General features: G+C 40.7%; 2 protein-coding genes across 2 annotated transcripts; one reads left to right on the forward strand and one right to left on the reverse strand.

Moving 5' to 3' along the window:
- Positions 1-708: 708 nt before the first annotated feature.
- Positions 709-2,307, reverse strand: gpx1b (glutathione peroxidase 1b). Its single transcript, XM_085273985.1, has 2 exons — positions 1,998-2,307; positions 709-1,384 (listed from the first exon to the last, which is right to left on the reverse strand). The coding sequence occupies exons 1-2, from the start codon at positions 2,211-2,213 to the stop codon at positions 1,034-1,036; spliced, it is 567 nt and encodes a 188-aa protein (XP_085130111.1). The 5' UTR covers positions 2,214-2,307; the 3' UTR covers positions 709-1,033.
- Positions 2,308-3,188: 881 nt separating this feature from the next.
- Positions 3,189-17,737, forward strand: fancd2 (FA complementation group D2). The gene is made up of 44 exons (XM_085273986.1): positions 3,189-3,283; positions 3,502-3,562; positions 3,730-3,864; positions 3,952-4,019; positions 4,111-4,217; positions 4,342-4,402; positions 4,532-4,584; positions 4,693-4,771; positions 4,889-5,013; positions 5,097-5,184; positions 5,265-5,369; positions 5,460-5,560; positions 5,677-5,788; positions 5,911-5,946; positions 6,499-6,645; positions 6,745-6,879; positions 6,966-7,097; positions 7,240-7,344; positions 7,472-7,581; positions 7,689-7,743; positions 8,020-8,139; positions 8,866-8,939; positions 9,045-9,188; positions 9,291-9,391; positions 9,488-9,603; positions 9,750-9,858; positions 9,955-10,053; positions 10,158-10,252; positions 10,334-10,489; positions 10,588-10,704; positions 10,958-11,086; positions 11,170-11,288; positions 11,412-11,522; positions 11,833-11,963; positions 12,054-12,153; positions 13,233-13,355; positions 13,474-13,567; positions 13,668-13,739; positions 14,977-15,015; positions 15,104-15,178; positions 15,566-15,640; positions 15,745-15,891; positions 15,974-16,084; positions 17,389-17,737. Exons 2-44 carry the CDS (start codon positions 3,502-3,504, stop codon positions 17,473-17,475), a joined length of 4,359 nt encoding a protein of 1,452 aa, XP_085130112.1. The 5' UTR covers positions 3,189-3,283; the 3' UTR covers positions 17,476-17,737.
- The last annotated feature ends 1,483 nt before the right edge of the window (positions 17,738-19,220 follow it).

The raw sequence follows: 19,220 nt of genomic DNA on the forward strand, positions 1-19,220 counted from the left end.
GCAGCAGAAAATCTTGTCTTCTTATCCACCCAAAATTATGTCAGCAGTTCAAACTCAATCTGTACATAATCAACACTATTTTAAATAGGTGTAAAAATGATTGTTCTCATATTTATCTTGTTGCCGATATCTGCAGTTTTGTTTTTAACTGAAAAATATTTGAATTCAAATTACAATAAAGACTGGAAGCCTCAACAAGCTCACTTGTTTGGACATGCACTGCAATATAACACAGATTGCCTCTGGTTTCAGGTGATGCGATACTTAAATGTACTTTGATACAAAGCGTAATAAAGCTCAAGTCCTCAATGAGGTGCTTTGTTTAGAATAATTGCATGCAATATAACCCTCACGCTGAAGCTGTAAGTACTGCTGTCTGTGTTAAGATAATTACCTCTGGTTGCAGGTGATGCAACCTAAATTGCCTGCCAGTAATGCTGACTGTTTGCAAAAGGAACTCTGATGTACAATTACATGTAAACACAGGAAACACACGTGTAATCAGGTGTACTGTAGCTATATACAAAGCCAACACTTGCCTGTGGATGAATAATCTACCACTCCTAACCTTTCCCCAGCCCTCCTTTACAGAAAATGTCTGAGTATTTTTAGATATGCTAATAAGATTAAGCTGACAAAATAGTCCCTCAAATATGACCTTTAAACAAGAAAATATATATAAATATATATAATTAGGAGTCAGAGAAATGTTTGCAAAAAATATTTATTGATCCCCTTTAAACTTGACACCACAGCTGTGCTTTACATGCACCCAGCGCAGCTTTGAAGAGATAAAACAGTCCTGCCTTTTACATTTCATCAGATATCCTCCTCACAGTTTGGTTTCAGAGGATTTCTTCATTTAGTAAAAAAAAAGAAAGCAGGAGACAGCTACTGCGTACAGGAGAGCACAGGTGGTGAGTTTAGGTGGCATCTATTGAAGCTGTAAGCGCAGTGGTGTTTCTCTCGTTATGAAGGCTACACACACACATAGTGCTAAGCTGCAGGCTGCTTCAGCATTTAGGACGAGGTTTTAATTAGTCTGGCTGAGGAGCTTCTTGATGTCTCCCTCGATGTCGATGGTGAGGAACCTCCGGCTGTAACGCTTGAACGGCACACCGTCCGGCCCGATGAGGAACTTCTCGAAGTTCCAGGACACGTCGTTCCTGCACACCGGGCTCCAGATGATCAGCTTGGGGTCGGTCATCAGAGACGTTGCGTCGTCGCTAGGTGTTGGAAGCTTGTCCTTCAGGAACGCAAACAGGAGGTGGGCGTCCTTCCCGTTCACGTCCATCTTCTCAAAGAGCTGAAACTTGGGCTCGAAGCCATTTCCAGGACGGACATACTTCAGCGACAGGAGGATCTCTTCATTCTTGCAGTTCTCCTGCACACAGTTACACTCTTGGCTCATTCTTATCGGGAAGAACCAGAAAATACAAACTTCCCTGTTCCCTACAGCAAGTATTCAATATTATTTGAATCCCACCAATAACTATGTATCAATAAGTAACTAGTAACAATAACCTGTGTAGTCCTTCAGCGCCTTATAAAATATTAACCATTTTAAAGTATATTTCATATTGCGTAAAAACTCTGTTGTAAGACGAAAATCTCACACACAGCCACAACTTCCTCCTTGCTAAAAGTCACCAATGCTTTGCGCATTCAGCTAATATAATAACAGCACTAATAACCTATGGATTTAGACGTGTCTCTTGTACTTACAAGCTGACTAATATTATACTAAAGCCCGATCTAAAACTTGCCAGTAAACTTGGGAACTATACAAGATTAAACCTTTAAATAAGGGGTGGAAATAACTTCCTCTAATTTGATTAAATACAAATAAGTCAGCCATTTCCGGGAAAATAGGATAAATTAACGGTGAAAGCAGGAAATTTAGAGTAACGATACTTACAGAATGATTATTTCTAGACTGACGGGATAGAAAGGCCTTAGCCATGTGCTTCAAAGCGCAGACGGGATAAATTTCTCACCTGATGGCCGAACTGGTTGCAGGGTACTCCCAAGATCACAAGCCCCTTGCTGGCGTACCGCTCGTGGAGCTCGTTCATCTGGGTGTAATCCCTGACGGTCGTACCTCAGAGAGAAGCGACATTCTCAATGAGGACGACTTTGCCCTTTAGGGACGAGAAATTAAACGTCTCCCCGGTCAACAGTTTGGCCGTGAGGTCGTAAAAACTTGTAGCCATTGTTTTCTTTTCTTTTCTTCCTCCTTTCTTCAGGTAGAGCAGATGCCTTCTTCACTACCAACACAGTGCGCTCTTCTGTTTCTTTGGACCAGCTTTATATGGTCAAAGAGCTTGTATTGCCTGCCAAGATAGTTCACTCCCTGAAATTAGTGGGCTGGTATACCACGCAGGGCGATAACCTGCTCCAAACACCCCTGAGAACCTGTGAATTGATATGTGTACATGTGAATTGATATGCACATGTACACTGTCTGTATTGATTGCACATTTGTGTCCTGCCTCTTTTCCACTGCCCCAATTTGGCTGCAGGTGCAAAGCCAGGCCTACCTTGGTGCTTCTTCAGAACTAGCCCACATTTTCTAAATTTTCTGTGGAAACAAAATCAGCTATTTGAGCTGCATCTGCATGTCATCAGTTGAGAGCAAAAAAGTAAAAAATAAAGAAAGTATACAATAAGTACAGTTAAAGCTGAATATACATGCAAATACTTTGTAGGCGGACTGTCAAAATACACACTAATGTATTGTCATGAAAATATTGTGGGGTTCCATACAGGCTCATGTATAAATATGATTATTTATTTTTAATAAAAATTTACTTATAAAAACGATATTTATTAATATATTTTTTATGTAAATAAGTAATGTATTAACTTAATAAATTTAAATATTAGCGGGACAATGTTGTCGGCAAACTAAGAGAGACGAAGAAGAAAGCAAGGGGCACTGCAATAGCTTGATCCAGTGTACTCTTTGATGGAGTTGCTCGTCCCGTAAAGCCGGTTCAGTTATTATGTATCCAGTCCCAAACGCTTAAGTATGATCACCTCATACACACCGGCTGAGTGTTTGAAAATGAAAATATTGCACATTACTGACGGACTGCAGTAAAATACAGCACACAGATCAGTAAACAGAGTGACCTATAACGGTGCAGTTATGGCTGAGCTTTTCTAGCAGCCAATAGGATGCGCGAGTGTGACGACACTGATGACGCGGAGCTGTTTGGCGCGGAAGTTTGTTTTGTAACTTCGGTGTCTGGTCGTCCGTGGCTTCGTCTGCTCAGTAAAAGTATGTCTACCATTTTTCATAAAAACATTTCTGTCAACCTTACCAGAACATTTCATATCGACATGATGTTAAAGCACGTTTGTGTTAAAGTTATTGAAATGTGTCGTTTATTATAGCGACAGTGGTTACCGTCCCCTCTTTTTTTTTTTAACTCCCCTGTGTGTGTCTGGTAGCCTAATATAGCTATTAACAGCCTTCTGTCCTTCATATTTCATCAGATGATGCGCAAAAAGCGACGCTCCTCCGTGGATAAAGGAGAGGGAGCTCCTGCAGCACCTAGTAAGTTTAAAACGTGTATGTGTATAAGGCATGTTTCTCCATGTATTCCCAAAAAATTCATCAGTCTTGGGAGCTAAGTAGCACCTATGTTGACACAGTTTCCCGCGAGAGAAGCTGTATAGCTGTTTTCTGTGATATTGTTTTTTAAGGTTTATATCTGCTTTCAGAAGTGAAGAAGAGTCGCAGCGCTGGTCGCCAGTCTAAGGAAGCTGCCCCAGAGGAGACCAGTCAGTGTGTGTTTGTTGACTTTGTCAGAGTGGCCGGTGTCACATTGAGACAGGGCGGCATGCCTAACGAGATAGGTAAACGCACTCAATTCAGTTTTGAAACAAAGCAGGGCTGTAAATGAAATGAGATGCTCACCTACATCTGGTCTTATCCCTCTCGAGGTGTTGACCAAGTAGTGTTTCAGAGACGAATACAGCAGCAAATTCAGAAGAGCCCCAGGTATCCTGGTGTGAGTATAAACCGTACAACAACCCTACAGTAAACACAAAAATACAACAAAAAACACGTTTTGCCCTAAGTTCCTACTTTTCATCTCTTAGATCATTCAAGAATTCATCACAGCACTGGAGTCATATATGGAGAACACTGACAGGTTTAGGAACTGCCTTCTTCCATGCATCCCACAGTCGTCTAATCGAGACTCCAGGTAAACATCCCATAAACAACCAATGAATTATAAGGCTACTTTTGACAGCTCCATAAATTATGGAGGACACAGCTAGAAGTTGGACTAAGCTAATAAAACTGATATGTTTTCATGTGTGCTGCAGTTCTGTCAGTTCATTCCAGGAAAGCCTGCTGCGGATGTTGTTGGGGATTGAAATGTTACAGGTGAGATTTTCTGTGATCACCTCTAAATGAAAACTGCATTTTCACAAGCACAGTCAAAATGAAAAGCAGTATGTATTAGTACAAATACACTACCACAAATCCCCAATCACCTGTCCTTTTTTTTAATAGACTTCCATCATTAACACCTTGCTTGAGAAGCTCCCTGAGTATATGTTAGATAGGTCAGTATTTCCTGACATTTTGATGTACTACACAATTTTTTGGTTTAAAATTTGGAATACTTTTAATATGTCTTTAAAAAAAATCTAACTGTCTTCTCTACTCCATAGTACCAGCAATGGAGGAGTTAGTATCCCACGCATTATTATTAACCAACTCAAATGGCTAGACAGAGTTGTGGACACTAAGGTAATCATTTGTTTGATGACAGGTTTTGTTGCTTTTGTAATTGAAGGTGTGTCTGGCCTGTTGAGTTTGTCCTATAATCACATGTTTCTTCTTTTGTGCTTATTTATCTTCCTGCAGGATTTGGCGTCGAAGCTCATGGAGTTGGTGTCAGTAGCTCCGGCGGAGGTTCAGTGTGACATCATCACCAGTTTGCCAGAGATACTGGAAGACTCCCAGCACAATGATATAGCCAGGGAGCTCAAGTATGTACACTAAATCTCTAACACACATGTGCTGTGGTCAATCTGTGTTTTAAGGTTGCTGCTAATACCCCTCCTCTCTGCAGCTCTTTACTCCAGGAGAAGACTCAGTTGACCGTTCCCATCCTGGATGCCCTTTCTAGTCTTAACCTCGCATCTTCATTGCTGACAGAGGTAGTGTGGACATGCACATATAAACACACATGTGCACTGGTAGAAATGCGTTCTTACTTGTCGCTTCTCTGGCTTTTCAGGTCCGTGGAGCTGTTATGGCCACGCTGGCTGCTGTGCAGCTAGAGGACCTCCCCGTAGTGGTCAAGTTCATCCTGCACTCTGTGTCGGCCTCTGATGCATACGAGGTCAGAGTGGTCAAGCAATACAAAAAAATCCCCATACACACCATAATTTTACTAAATGAATGGATATGAGAAGTGGTTCCTTGTTTTTAGGTTGTCTGTAATCTTCGAAAAAAGCTGGAGCTTGAGCAATGCGTCCTTCCGCCTGTGCTGCAAGTCTCTCAGAGTCGTATGAATAGCAAAGCACCAGGCGGGTAAGATAACAATTAATTTATAGCCCAGTATCAAAACATGTGACACACCTGAAGTTTTGAAGTAATAAATGTGGTTTGTTGGTGATGTGATCCAGTTTTTGATGTTTTTGATGCAGGTCTGCCTCCGCGGCAGCAGCTGGCAGCAGCCAGGACAGCATCTCGTTGATACTGGACTGCATCAAGTCTGCAGTGCGATTCCAGAAAACCATTTCTGAGGCTTGGATCAAGGTATGAAATGAACTAATGTTCTTATGGCCCCTCACTTAACTGACTGAGTCAATTGCTTGTGTCAGTGACTTAAATGTACTTTCCCCCTTCTCTCTCTCTTTCTCTCTGTTTTTTTTTAATAGGCCATAGAGTCTGTGGATGAGGTGGAGGGGCATAAGGTAAGTTCAGCATATTCCCAAAGAATGCTAACTGACGGCTTGGTCCCATTCTTAGGTCTATACACTGGTTCTCAAACAGAAGGGGGCCATGGGTCACCAGGTGAAAAATTCATGGCTGTATACATAAGAAGAAGTTGAATTAATGTAATTTATGCTGATTTTGTATTTAGTGACAGATTTAAAACATTCTGGGGTGACGAGTGTGATTTTAGCTTCTGTATCATCAGAGTTTGAGAACCACGGGCATCCAAAAGTCTCCACTATTAGAAAGCTATTGGATAGTTACTTTTAACATTTCAAGCACATTTCTTCATAACATCTGGATAATTTTACAGAAATTAATTTCTCTTGCTTATCATAGTGACTTGTTTGAGTCCACCACCATGTGTACATGCACCTACTAGACCATGTTGTTACTCATCTTTACTGATGTCAACTGTCACAGTTGGATTATGGGAAACATTTTGAAGGAGGACATTTAGGAAGCCTGTTTATACACCACATTAAGGTTTTTAGGCATCTCTTTGTAATATTTCTGCTTTGCCATGTTAGGTCATGGATCTCCTGGTGCTGCTCATTCTTCACTCCACCAATGCCAACCAGAGCCGACGGGGGGCAGAAAGAGTGCTGAAGGTCAAAGTGAGAAACGGACTGATCCAAGAGGCTCTGTTACAGAGAACCTTCAGGGACTACGCTCAGGTGGGTCAGCCTGTAGAAATAGAAGCTTAAATATAAGAACAGTGCAGTTTTTTTTAAATTTTTAATACTTCATTGTATTTATTATTGTTCTTCTTTTAGGTCATGCGAGGGTACTTCCCCTCCACCCTTGCTTTAGCTCAGAGTTTGGTACGCTCACCCGACCCCTGCGTGGTGCCTTTCGGAGGAAACATGTACCTACATGCCTTCACTGCGTTTGACTCTTACTGCCATCAGGTGAGTTTGAGAATAATTTGAATCATGCGTAAATGTTTCTAAATACAGATTCTTCTGAGTAATTCAACCCCGTGGTATTTTAATAGGAGGTGGTGGGCTCTCTCGTGACCCACGTGTGCAGTGGTGTGGGTGGAGAGGTGGACGTGGCTCTGGAGCTGCTCTGTGGTCTGGTTAACGAGAAACCCTCGGAAATGGCCATGTATGCTGTTTTTGTCAAGGTGACGAGGCGATCGAAACATTGTAGCTGCAAATCAAATATACAAAGCAAGCAGCGTGCGGATGATGGCTTTTCTTACCCAGCAGCGGTGTTTTTAAAATGTTTTTGGTTCTGATTGTAACCAGTCATGATATTTGACATAGGGAATCTTGGACTACATGGACAACCTCACTCCGCAGCAGATTCGAAGACTTTTCCACCTTCTGAGCAAACTGGCCTTTGGACAGAAGCAAGGATCTCACATTCAGGTGCAAAATCACGCATTCGGGGGATCCAGATATTGGACAGCCCAGCCTTGGACACTTTTTCTGCTTTTTTTTATTTTTTACTGTCCCTCATCTACTGACCTGTGTTCTTCTGTTTTATTCCAAACAGGATGATATGCACATAGTGATCCGCAAACAGCTCTCCAGCACTGTGCCCAAGTACAAGCGCATTGGCATCATTGGTGCTGTGATGATTGTAGGCAGCATGGGGGCTTTCAGGTAAAAACTTGTTTGGCAAACATTAGATAAGCATCTTGTTTACTCTGTGATTTAATTTTTCGGTGTCATCAGCAGACTCTGTCCCTAACCTCTTTTGTCTGTTCCAGGTCCAAAGCGAAGGAATCGCAGAGCAGGTCGCTGTCCCAGGAGACAATCAGACAGGTACGTATTAGCCATTAAAACAAGTGGTGCTAATGATTTTTTTTATTGATTACTCTTTAAAATCTCATTATTCTTTTATCTTTGCCACATCTTTGCCTGTTTTATTTAAGATAACAGTGTTTGATCAGCTAGTATTTAAATATATGGTGTATCTACATTGTAAAAACTTCAGAACCTTTCAAACTTTGGACCCTTTCATTTTGGTTGAACCAGTATTTTTTTTTTCCTTTGAAGTCTGTCACAGATCTCCAGTTATGTTTGTTTTTCCCGCTGCAGGTGACGGCTCTGTTGGAGCTGGTGAAGTCGAGCAGTGAAAGCTCACCTGAGGCTGCAGCTCTTTATTATGATGAACTGGCCAACCTGATTTTGAGCTCTACTCTGGACCCACAGGTCCAGGTATGTTTTAGAAACTCACAAAAACGTCTCTCTTATTCTGCAATATGTAGAATATCTCGCTCTTGCTGCTTAAGAGGCTTTCTCAAATGCAGTTTGTCATGTTGTACTGAAGGCAAACTGGAGGCTACATTTACTGTCTCATCATGAGGTCCAAAGTAGCATTATGTGAAGCTATAGGTGTTAGCTGGTCAACATTCTAGCGTTAGTGCAGCGGTCCCCAACCTTTTTTGCGCCACGGACCGGTTTATGCCCGACAATATTTTCATGGACCGGCCTTTAAGGTGTCGCGGATAAATACAACAAAATAAAACTAGTACCGGTACCGAAAAAAAGAAAATTTATTCATAACACACGTGAAAAGACCCAGGAAAACCGAGTAAACGATAAAAACGATAACAAAATAACGCTGAAAACCGATTAAAAACCCTGAAAACTATACATTTCACACCTGAGCCTCAACTCTCGTGGCCCGGTACCAAACGACTCACGGACCGGTACCGGTCCGAGGCCCGGGGGTTGGGGACCGCTGCGTTAGTGGATATGATTACAACGATGTCTTTGCTCAGACATAACTTTTAATTATTTTCTTTCTTTGTGGTAGTTTCTATTTCTTTTTAAAACTGTTTTTATACATTAATAACTGTACGCATTAAACTTTAAAGTAAAAACTGATTGTACTGTACTTTGTAAGATGAAACCTTCCTGTTATTTTCTTTATTCTTCTAGGACATGATTGGAAAAAGTGTCCTTCAAGACTTTGAGGATGACTTTGTAGTGGACCTGGGCCCGGAAATATCAGGGTCAGTGATGATGACGTAGTAACTGTTTTCAGCATACTGAGTTATATTTTTATATAATTGGTATCACTGAGCCGCCCTGTTTTTTGTCTTTTTGTTTTTTTTCAGGTCCTTTCCCTTTCCGGCCCGTGCAATGTACAAATTGTATGAAGATGAGGAGCAGGGAGGCATTGCTATCAACCTGATGCCTCTACTGGCCAAAGACATCCAAAACAAAGGAGATTTGCAAAATCAAGTCAATAAGGCACATAAGTGAGTCGTCCCCATGATAAGAGAATGCTAAATCAATAATCTGTTTTGCTCATTGTATTTACTGTATTTGATATTTCCTGTTTGTTGTATTTGTGGGAGCAGGCGAGTGTCTTCTCTGTGTTTGTCCCCATTTTTCCGTCTCCTGAGGTTGTGTGTGGAGAAGCGGCATCAGGGAGACTTGGAGGAAATTGACGGCCTTCTGGGTGAGGAAGAAGGAGTGACGAATACTTTTTGGAAACCGGTGTGGTACTGTGGCTATAAAGCAGTTTATGCTTATGTGTTTATGTGCTTCATTACAGGGTGCCCTCTGATCCTAACAGACATGGACGTAGTAGAGAAAGTTGAGAGCTTGTCAAAAGCTGAGAGGGAGTTCCTCTGTACTTTGCTCTTTCACACCATCAATTGGTTCAGAGAGGTAACTGCATGTTAATGTCAGTTTACTTATTTGGAAAAGACAAGATGTGTGACTGAAGCCCCAGCCACACAGCAACACTTTTCCCCTAGTGGCTGGTCTCTAGGCCTGCGTGACTGTCGCCTAAAGCTGTGTGTGTTTTTCCACAGGTGGTAAATGCATTCTGTACACAAAAAGACACAGATATGAAGATGAGAGTACTGACTCGCCTGCAGAACATCACTTATTTTCAGACGCTGTTGGAGAGAGCTCTGGCAGGTGTGTTTTTGATCCAACAATAAAAGGACTTAGAACCCCTCTTTTCTGCCCTGCAGTGTCAGTTTTACTAACAATTTACTTTATTTTGACTTTCAGGAACACCTGGCTATGTGCCACCTATTGCTAATTTTGATGGAGACAGTACAGATGGGATTGTACCTAATTCCACTGTTCCTGTGAATAAGATAAAGAAAGGTGAGTCCACCTGTAACAGGATATTTTAGCCTACGTTGTTTATATGCTTCTGTTATGTGTATGTTAGTTATACATAATAACATTGACCTCGTTATGCTATTTAGATGGCACAGGAAAGAAAAGGAAGGCCTCTGGTAAGAATTCTTCAGAAAGCAGCTCACAGGCTGAAGAGGCGACAGAAGCAGATGAAACTCAGCAGGTAAACATCTCACAAAGTCGACCCTCTCATGTGTTTGTTTAAAGCAAAACAAACTAAAACATGAACTTGCTTGTGATCAAGGAGCAGCCAGAAAAGGAGAAGGTAAAGGAGATCCGGCCAGGTGTCAGCCTGGCGTCCTACAGACCGTTTTTTAGGGAGCTCGACATGGAGGTGCTTAGCGTTCTGCAGTGTGGGCTGCTGTCACGCTCGCTGCTGGACTCTGAGCTCCACACAAAGGTAAATAAGCGTTTTTGGAAACGTGTGCTGCTTAAATGTATTTTACAACTATACCGTATGCACCATTTGAATCAAGCTAATGTTTTTGCATTGCTAAGGTGCGAGAGGAGGTTCTGCTGGGCCCTGCTGAGCTCGTCTTCCTCCTGGAGGATATGCTTCGCAAATTAGAGTTTAGTCTAACAGCTGCCCCGGCCAAAAGAGCTCCATTCCTCAAGGTGTGGAAAAAAGCATAGCAACAGTAGTAACGAGCATTATGGAGCAATGTTAGAGAAAACAAATACTCTGTCACAATAAACACTGCTCATTTTAGGTTAACATTTCATATATTGTAGCAGGAATTCTAGTCACAGATGGAGCAATTTATTTAGACCAAATTAATTTAAGCCTGTTTGTCCTCGAAACTCAATAGTTTCATACAGTATAAATTTAATAATTTAACTGTAATTATTGAACTATGTTCCTGTGTAGGGAAGAACTGATAAGAGTGTGGGCTTCTCCCACCTCCAGCAAAGGAGCTCTAAGGATATTGCCTCTTGTTGTGTCCAACTTATGCCTGCTCTCTGCTCACACCTGGAGAACTGCCACAACCACTTCCAGGTATCGAATCATTAAATGTCTTGACTTCAGATGGGAAATCACGTTTTTAAGAAATTCTCACACATGCTTTCGCTCTTTCACAGATTATGCTATCTGAAAACAACGGCGTTGTTGATGGACCTGCAACAGATGTGGAGGAATACCAGTTAATGTCTTCAGCCTATCAGCTGCTCCTGCAGGTCCTGAACACTACCTTCAGCTGGTAAGGAGAAACAGCAGCACTGATGTTTACCTCAGAAGACATCTAGAGCAGTGTGCCTTGAGAAGTGTTTGCCTCAGTCTGACTGGTGTTGGGTTTTATGTGATATATATGTGCATCTCTCAGGTCTGGGTTTAGTCAACCAGCACAGAAGAGCTTACTGAAGAAGGCTCTGGGATTTTTTGCTGGACGACTCAAAGAGGGAGGTGCTGAGCTGACTCTGGAGCAGCTTGTGAAGTGAGTGGTTAAGTTTTAAGACTCTGCTAGAGGACACTTCTCTAAATAGTTTGATTTGTTTTTTTCATCTCTCACTAAGAAGTCTTATTTCTGCGGTAGATTGTTACATGCACATGCTTACATGTTACACGCTTACATGTAAAAAAAAAAAAAAAGATTTGATATCCAGGGACCAAGCTATTGTTGACAGAATGCTCCCCACGAAACTCTTTCTCTCTCTTCTTCTTCCTCTGTTTTTATTTTAGACATTTCTGATATTTGTGTTTCATAACATAATAAATGCATTTGTTTTCTCTGTTTTGTTTTTTAGACACAGTTTTGAATATCTGCTCAACTTCCGCAGCACAGTGCCAAATCTCAGCATAGCTCTGTGTCTCTCTCAGCTTCTCTCCACTGTGTCAGAGAAAGGAGGAAATCCTGCCGCTTACAGAGAGCAGACTGGTTGGGCTAATACGATGCCTCATTTTAATTCACTTGAATTATTTTCAAAGAGTGTGTGAGGACCTGATTTATTTATTTTTCTTGGTTTAGCGTCCCTTGCACGGCGTTTCTTGAACCAGGACTGGGTGACGGCCAGTGGCGAGAAGGAGCGAGGCACCAAATTCAATGAAGCACTTCACACTCTCCTGAGGTACGTCTGCATTTTTTGTGGCCCTCTAGTGCAAATGTAAACTCAAATGAAAGCAGCTAAAAGTCTTGAGTATACACTGACTGGTCACTTTATTAGGTACACCGTGCTAGTACTGGGTTAGACGTCATTCAAGCACAGATTCACCAAGGTTACTGGAAACATTCCTCAGAGATTTTGGTCTATATTGACACAATATATCACACAGCTCCTGCAGATTTGTTGGCTACAATCTCCTGTTCCATCACATCCCAGAGATGCACTTTTGGATGGGATCTGGTGATTGTGGAAGCCAGGTCATGTTAAAGAAACCACTTTGACTGGTCATTTACTTCATGTCTTCCCCCTGATCTTTCTTCCAGCTTTCTTGTTTTCTCTCCACTGTAAAACCCCAAAAATATATTTTAAGAAAAGAAACCACATTCATGTTGTTCCAGCTTTGATTGCTTACAGTATGGGAAGGGCTCGGATAGACTGTGGTGTTTAAAGATGCTCATTTGGTACTAAGGGACCCCCCAAAAATGTCTCCCACTCCATAACAACACAACCATAACCCTGAAACATTGACGCAAAACAGGATGGATCCATGCGTTCATGTTGTTTACACCAGATTCTGACTCTGCTATCCAAATGTTGCAGTAAAAATCTTGAAACATCAGATGAGGGAACATTCTTCCAATCTTCTGTTTCCTAATTTTGCTGATCCTGTGCAAATTGCTGATCTGCCTCATACCTTGATTGTAACAAGTGGTTATTTGATTTATTGTTGACTTCCTTCAAACTCATAGAGAGCTTGCTGTTCTCTGTTGACTGGTGACATCTAGAAAGTTGTTTCGACCATGTCTGCAAGCCTAAACGCGTTTAGTTGCCATGCTTTGGGCTGATTGGATATTTGCACTAACCAGCAGTTGAGCCGGTGTACCTAACAAAGCAGCCGGTGAGTGCATATAAATATATCACCAGTAGGCGATAAAAAATTAAGTACATCACACATCAGTGTCAAATTTAGTCTAAGGTAATTCAGCAATCAGAATCACGATCTTTTTATCTTGCAATATCTTTTTCTTCGGCTGCCTCTGTAGCATCTATCTGGAACATGTTGATGATATTCTAAAGGCAGTGGAGGAAATAGCTGCTCAAGGAATCCCAGAGCTCATCAATGCATCAAAAGATGAGAGCTCTGCTTCCTGGCCCACTCTCAGCAGGTAGGTCTCTACCATGAGCTCTTGATTCTCAGTCATACTGGAGTCAACTCTGGTGATTGTACTGTTGGTTAAGCTGTTAGATTAAGATCTGAGTCTTTGGTTTTCTCTCTTTCATCAGGCAGACATTCCTGGTGTTCTACAAAGTCTTGATGGCAGAGCTTGAGAAAGCTGTTCGCAAGATTCCTGCTAGCAAAATGAGTGACAACACTGAGGTCAGCCACTAGGTGTCACACTGTCCAGCATGTTCTCCTTTATGTAAATCACAGTAGTCAGACCCATAAACTCAGAAAGTCATGTATGCCTTTCTTCTAGGCTCAGAGTGAGAAACTGCTGACATGGAATCTGGCTGTCAGGGACTTTCACATCCTGGTCAACCTGGTTAAGGTATAACATATAAACTGACTGACTGCTGACCTTTAGCTAAGTATATGGTCACGGTTAGGGGTGGGTTTTTATAATCGATTCATCGATTAAAATCGATTCTGGCTTGGATAACGTAAAATCGATTCATTAAAATCCTGAATCGATTTTTTAATATAAATTTATTTTGTCCGAAATGCCAGAATCTCTGGTGACATCTCACAAAATTTCAAGAACCACCAAACAGTAAATGAGAGCAGGTACAGGGATTCTGCACATAGACTTAAACACACAGCGCGACCCGCGGATCAGAATCAGTTAGATGTCGCCTTTCTCACAGTCGGGGCTGAAAGCCGACAGCTCGCTGATCCGGGTCCGCGCTTTGTGTTCACGCCCTTTATGCGCTGATTCTAAAGCTGTTAGTTTGATCTCTCTCCAAACAATATTGACCGAACCAGCAGCAAAAGAAGATCCAAATGCTTCACATAAACATCGTCATGAATTCACTCTTTTACTGTTTTGCTTCCATTGCGATGCGCAGCTCTCTCTCTCTCTCTCCCTCTCTCCCTCCCCCCCCCTCTCTCTCTCTCGAACAGTTTCCCTTTCTTCATTATTCGCTTGCTTGTTACGCACAAGTCTACTGTTGTTTACAGCGCTGTCGGCCGCTGTTTTTTTCCCTTTTACATTCTTCCGAAAAGAAAACCTCATTTCTGCTGTTCAATACTGAACAAATTTAAACTTTTTAATATTATTCAAAATGCAAAATGCTTAGCCGTGTGTCTAATAAAACCGCTGTAACGTCAGAGGTAATGTTCATTAATTAATGGTTTTCTTTCGTTTTTGATGTACTGCAGAATATTTTTATAAAATCCCAGGCCAGGAAAATCACCTTCATGTTTTTCTGTGTTTTATCTTCAGCTACTTTGACACAAAGGCATCTGCTGTGATGCTCACACCTTGGATAAAGTCTTGCGAGTGTCAGCTTCCTTTTTATAGATACAAAAATATGTAAATGTTCTGATCTGAATTATACTTCTGACTGTCAAAATTTCCCAGATTTAAATCGAATCGAATCGAATTAAATCGAATCGTGGATCGAATCGATTTGGGACCTTGTGAATCGGAATTGAATCGATTCTAGAAATCAGTGACGATACCCAGCCCTAGTCACGGTACTGTTGGAAAAGTGATTAGAATGAATGATATTTAAAAAGGGAGTTAATATCCATTCCATGTCACGTGTGTGTTTTTGTCCTTGCAGGTTTTTGATTCTCGGCCCGTTCTCAACGTGTGCTTAAAGGTGAGTGGGTTCTGCATGCTGACTATGATCTCACCTTCACTAACTGTTCAACGTTTTCCTTAACTGGTTTGAATCTTGTATTTGATAGTATGGCCGCCTTTTCCTGGAGTCTTTCCTGAAGTTGGGAATGCCGCTATTGGACTACAGTTTCAAAAGGCACAAGGTAGTTATGAAGCCACTTCACAGCTGTCGGTGTACTTTTATGTCAGATCTCCCACCCCCGTCACATGCACACTACACAGTGTCATGTTTACTAAAACTCTCAATGGTTCTGTAGGAGAGTATACCCTAACCATGATTTTATATACTGGCAAAATAATAAAAACACCATCAGCGTAGTAATCTAATTAACTTTACCCCACCGTCAGCTTGAGGATTGCATACAATGAACCTGAGCGGCTCTGCTGGCTAGCTATATGATAAGACCATTTTAAGCCAAGGATCTTTCCCTATGTTATTTTCTGCAAAGAAAAGTTTATATATCAGCACATATTGGAAAATATTTGTCCATGAACCTGTAATAGACATGGCGATGATTGTATCTTTCAAGGAGGACGTCCAGAGTTTGCTGAAGACCTTCCAGCTCAGCACTCGGCAGCTTCATCACATGTGTGGACATTCTAAGGTAATTTGATTATTTCTGTTAAATTCAAGAAAGAACCGAGTCTGTGTAGTGTTCACCTTTATCCTCGGGATTTCTTTAACTGATTATAATACATTGGTGCTCAGATGCATCAGGATACCAGCTTGACCAACCACGTGCCAGCCTTGAAGAAGAGCCTCGAGCTGTTTGTATACAGAGTGAAGGCCATGCTGACGCTCAACAACTGTCAGGAGGCCTTTTGGATGGGTAATCTGAAGAATCGCAACCTGAAGGTAAAATATTATTTAACATTATTGTTTTAATTCCTAATACATTTTAAATCATTAACTTAAAAGAATATGATTTACCCTGCAGGGGGAAGAGATTCTTTCTCAGAGGTCACAAGAAGAAGATGATGATGAGGAGGAGGAGGAGGAGCAGCAGCCAGAGCGTTCACCACCTCCACAGGAGCAGTCAGAAGATGAGGTAATTGTAATTTCTTGTAAAAGATAAAACATGAATTGGGCCGACACTCCAAAGGCTTTTTTGCAGTTTAGACGTTTGTTGCCTATACACTCACACCCTTTGTTAGGTACACCAGTTTCACGGGCTCAGTTAAATTGAACAATGGAAGATTGGAAAAACATTGCTGATGAGTCTTGATTTCAAATGCAACATTTAGATGGTAGGGTCTCTCTTTGGTGTCGACAAAATGAAAAGTATGGATCCATTTTGCCTTATATTAGCAGTTCAGGCTGCTCGTGGTGTTTTAAGCATCTTAGTACCAACTGAACGTTGTTTAAAAATCACAGCCTGCTTGACTATTACTGCTGACCATCATCATAAAGAGATGGACATGGTCAACAGCAATACTCGAGCAGGATAATGTGCCAAATCACAAAACTGATTTCCTGAACCATAATAATGAAGTCACTGCACCCAAATAGTCTCCACAGACACCAAATCTCAGTTCAATAGAGCACCTTTAAAAGAGAAATAGATTTTTGTATCATGGATGTGCAGCCAACAAATCTGCAGCAGCTGTGTGATGCTGTCATGCCAATATGGACCACAATCTCTGAGAAATGTGCAGCACCTTGAGTTCAATGTATTAGTAAGGTGTACCTAATAAAGTGGGCAGTGGTGTATATATATTACAATTTGTTGTTTGTTTTTGAATAGTTATTAAACAAAAAAAAAAGTTTTTGGCATCTGAAAACTGGTTAAAATAAAATACAAAATAAGCCCCTCCCCCCTCCAATGCACTATACTTACTTTTAGAAGTATTAACTGGTCGGTTCAACAGCTTCAACAGACAGTTGAAGCTGTAGAGCAGTGGGGCCGATAAGATAACTGTCATTCTCTAGCAGGCTAAAAATTAGTGGCTGAGACAGTCAAAGGAGCTTGCAAAGAAAAGCGTCTGGACTTCTTTAAGTTGCTTGAAGACGTTTCACCTCTCATCCGAGAAGCTTCTTCAGTTCTAAGGTCAAATGGTGGTCAAATGGTTAGAACTGAAGAAGCTTCTCGGATGAGAGGTGAAACGTCTTCAAGCAACTTAAAGAAGTCCAGACGCTTTTCTTTGCAAGCTCCTTTGACTACGATGACCTGGATGACTGAGAACCTTCACAGACAGTGGCTGAGACAGTTAACAGGGAAGCGGTGTACTGTATAACTATGTAACTCTTTCTTACATATAGTCACTGTATTTATTCTCTACCATTAATGCTGTTTCATGCATGCGTGTTCACAAATAGTCATGTTTACCATGTGTGTGCTGTTATTGTGTGCAGGCCCAGGAGAGTGACTCTGAGGGAATTAAAAAGGTTAACAGGGTGGAGAATGTGGACCAGGAGGATACTTCAGATGACTCTGAGTAATACGTCTTTACTGACATAATAATAAATGTTTGAATCTTCCTATTTTCATTTTGTTTCTATTTACAGGTGAACACATCTCATTACTGTTAATCCTATTAAATAAGTTATCACACTAGGGCACAGTGTTAAAAAAAGTGTTACATTTGAAAGTGGTGGATGAATATGTCATTCATATGTTATATTTTAAAATGCTTACCAATTTAACGATTCCGATAAAATACCTTGTTTATCAGCTTTGAAACTGTAAAAAAAAATAAAAATGATTTTGATTGTTTCATTTAATTTTCAAGACCTCTCTTTTCCAGATCTTGTATAAAATGGTATGTCCTGTCATTAGTTTAATATCACCATAATAATGTAGTGTTTTGACACGCTCTGTCATTTGAGGCAATGTTAGAGAACTTGCGTTTTTTTTCTTTGTATTGTAAGCCTGGGAAAATCACATCACAGTGCTCAGGCTCAACAAATCCTGTAATGAGGGACAGCACTGATTAGTGTAAGCTCTAAAGGACAGGAAACAATATATATTTGATACTTTAAGGTCCTGGAGACTCATTTATGAGCATTTAATAACAGCGCTTGATGGTTAAAATTCTACATTAGAGTAAAAAACAACAACTCTTAAATAGTGCCATTCCTTATGTACTATGGATCTCTAGCTATGAACAGTGAATCATAGTTTTTGCTTTTGCTGATATAAAAGCACAGGATTGCACATTAAAGTTGTATTACATGATAATTAAAGAAATATGACGTGACAGCTTTGGGGAAAGTTTCACCTCACAAAGAACAGATGCTGCTTTGAATGAATGTATAAGAGTTTTCTGCTCCTGAAACTTAAAGTATTGGATTTTCTTTTTTGCAGGGTTATTATAGAGTTTTTGTTGATAATACATTATGGCTTGAATGCTGTTAAAATACCTGAGGAGGAGAGAAATCCTCTACAGGTCCAATGCACAATTTATTATTTAACACATCACCAAGGAAATTGAAATAGTGCCTTTGTGCTAGTTTTATTGTGTCTATTCCGTGTAGTTTAAAACTAACATTTTTATTTCAGTAGATAGTAGCACACATTTCTATGTAGCAGCCTTTATTTCAGCAATGTTGATCATATATCGTAATGCACTATATCACAAAATTTCCATCAGCAGCACTTGAAAACAGCATGAGACAGGTACACAAAATATGTTTGCTGAAATATAATCAGCATTTCTCTGCTTATAATCATGAATCTAGTAAATTAATAAAATTAGGAACAAAAAGAGTTAGCAAACAGGATGTGATGTGAACAGTACGTGATAAATTAGATGCTTTCCAAAATGCAGCTGACTGAAATGGAACAATACACCAAAACTGGCTGCAGCACATTGATCTGCCAAACAATGATAACTTGTCACACTTCATACTCATGATCTAAGTGGTTTAGAGCTGATAGCACTGAGGAGATTAAACATGGTTTGTGTCTCTGGTCCCAGGAACTAAATAAGCATTGAGGACCTCTAATCTGATGGTGAGTGTACACATCATCTTGTGTTGTTTCTGGTAGTTTTCTGTGAAAAGCAGGAAAATAGTGCATCTGTTTTTTTTTTGTTTTTGTTTTCTGCCACGCCGCTCCTGTCCCAAATACTACTCCAGACTTGTTCTGGTATGCCTGCGCATACTGTAATGATAATATCCACCAAATTCTGCTTACATGTATTTTTTATATGAGTATTTTTGAATTTACACCGTTACCTGAACGT

This window comes from Mchenga conophoros, linkage group LG5 (assembly GCF_057382185.1).
Source record: "Mchenga conophoros isolate Kocher_MC1m ecotype Shallow Benthic linkage group LG5, M_conophoros_male_GT1.1, whole genome shotgun sequence".
In the NCBI taxonomy this organism is placed as follows: Eukaryota; Metazoa; Chordata; class Actinopteri; order Cichliformes; family Cichlidae; genus Mchenga; species Mchenga conophoros.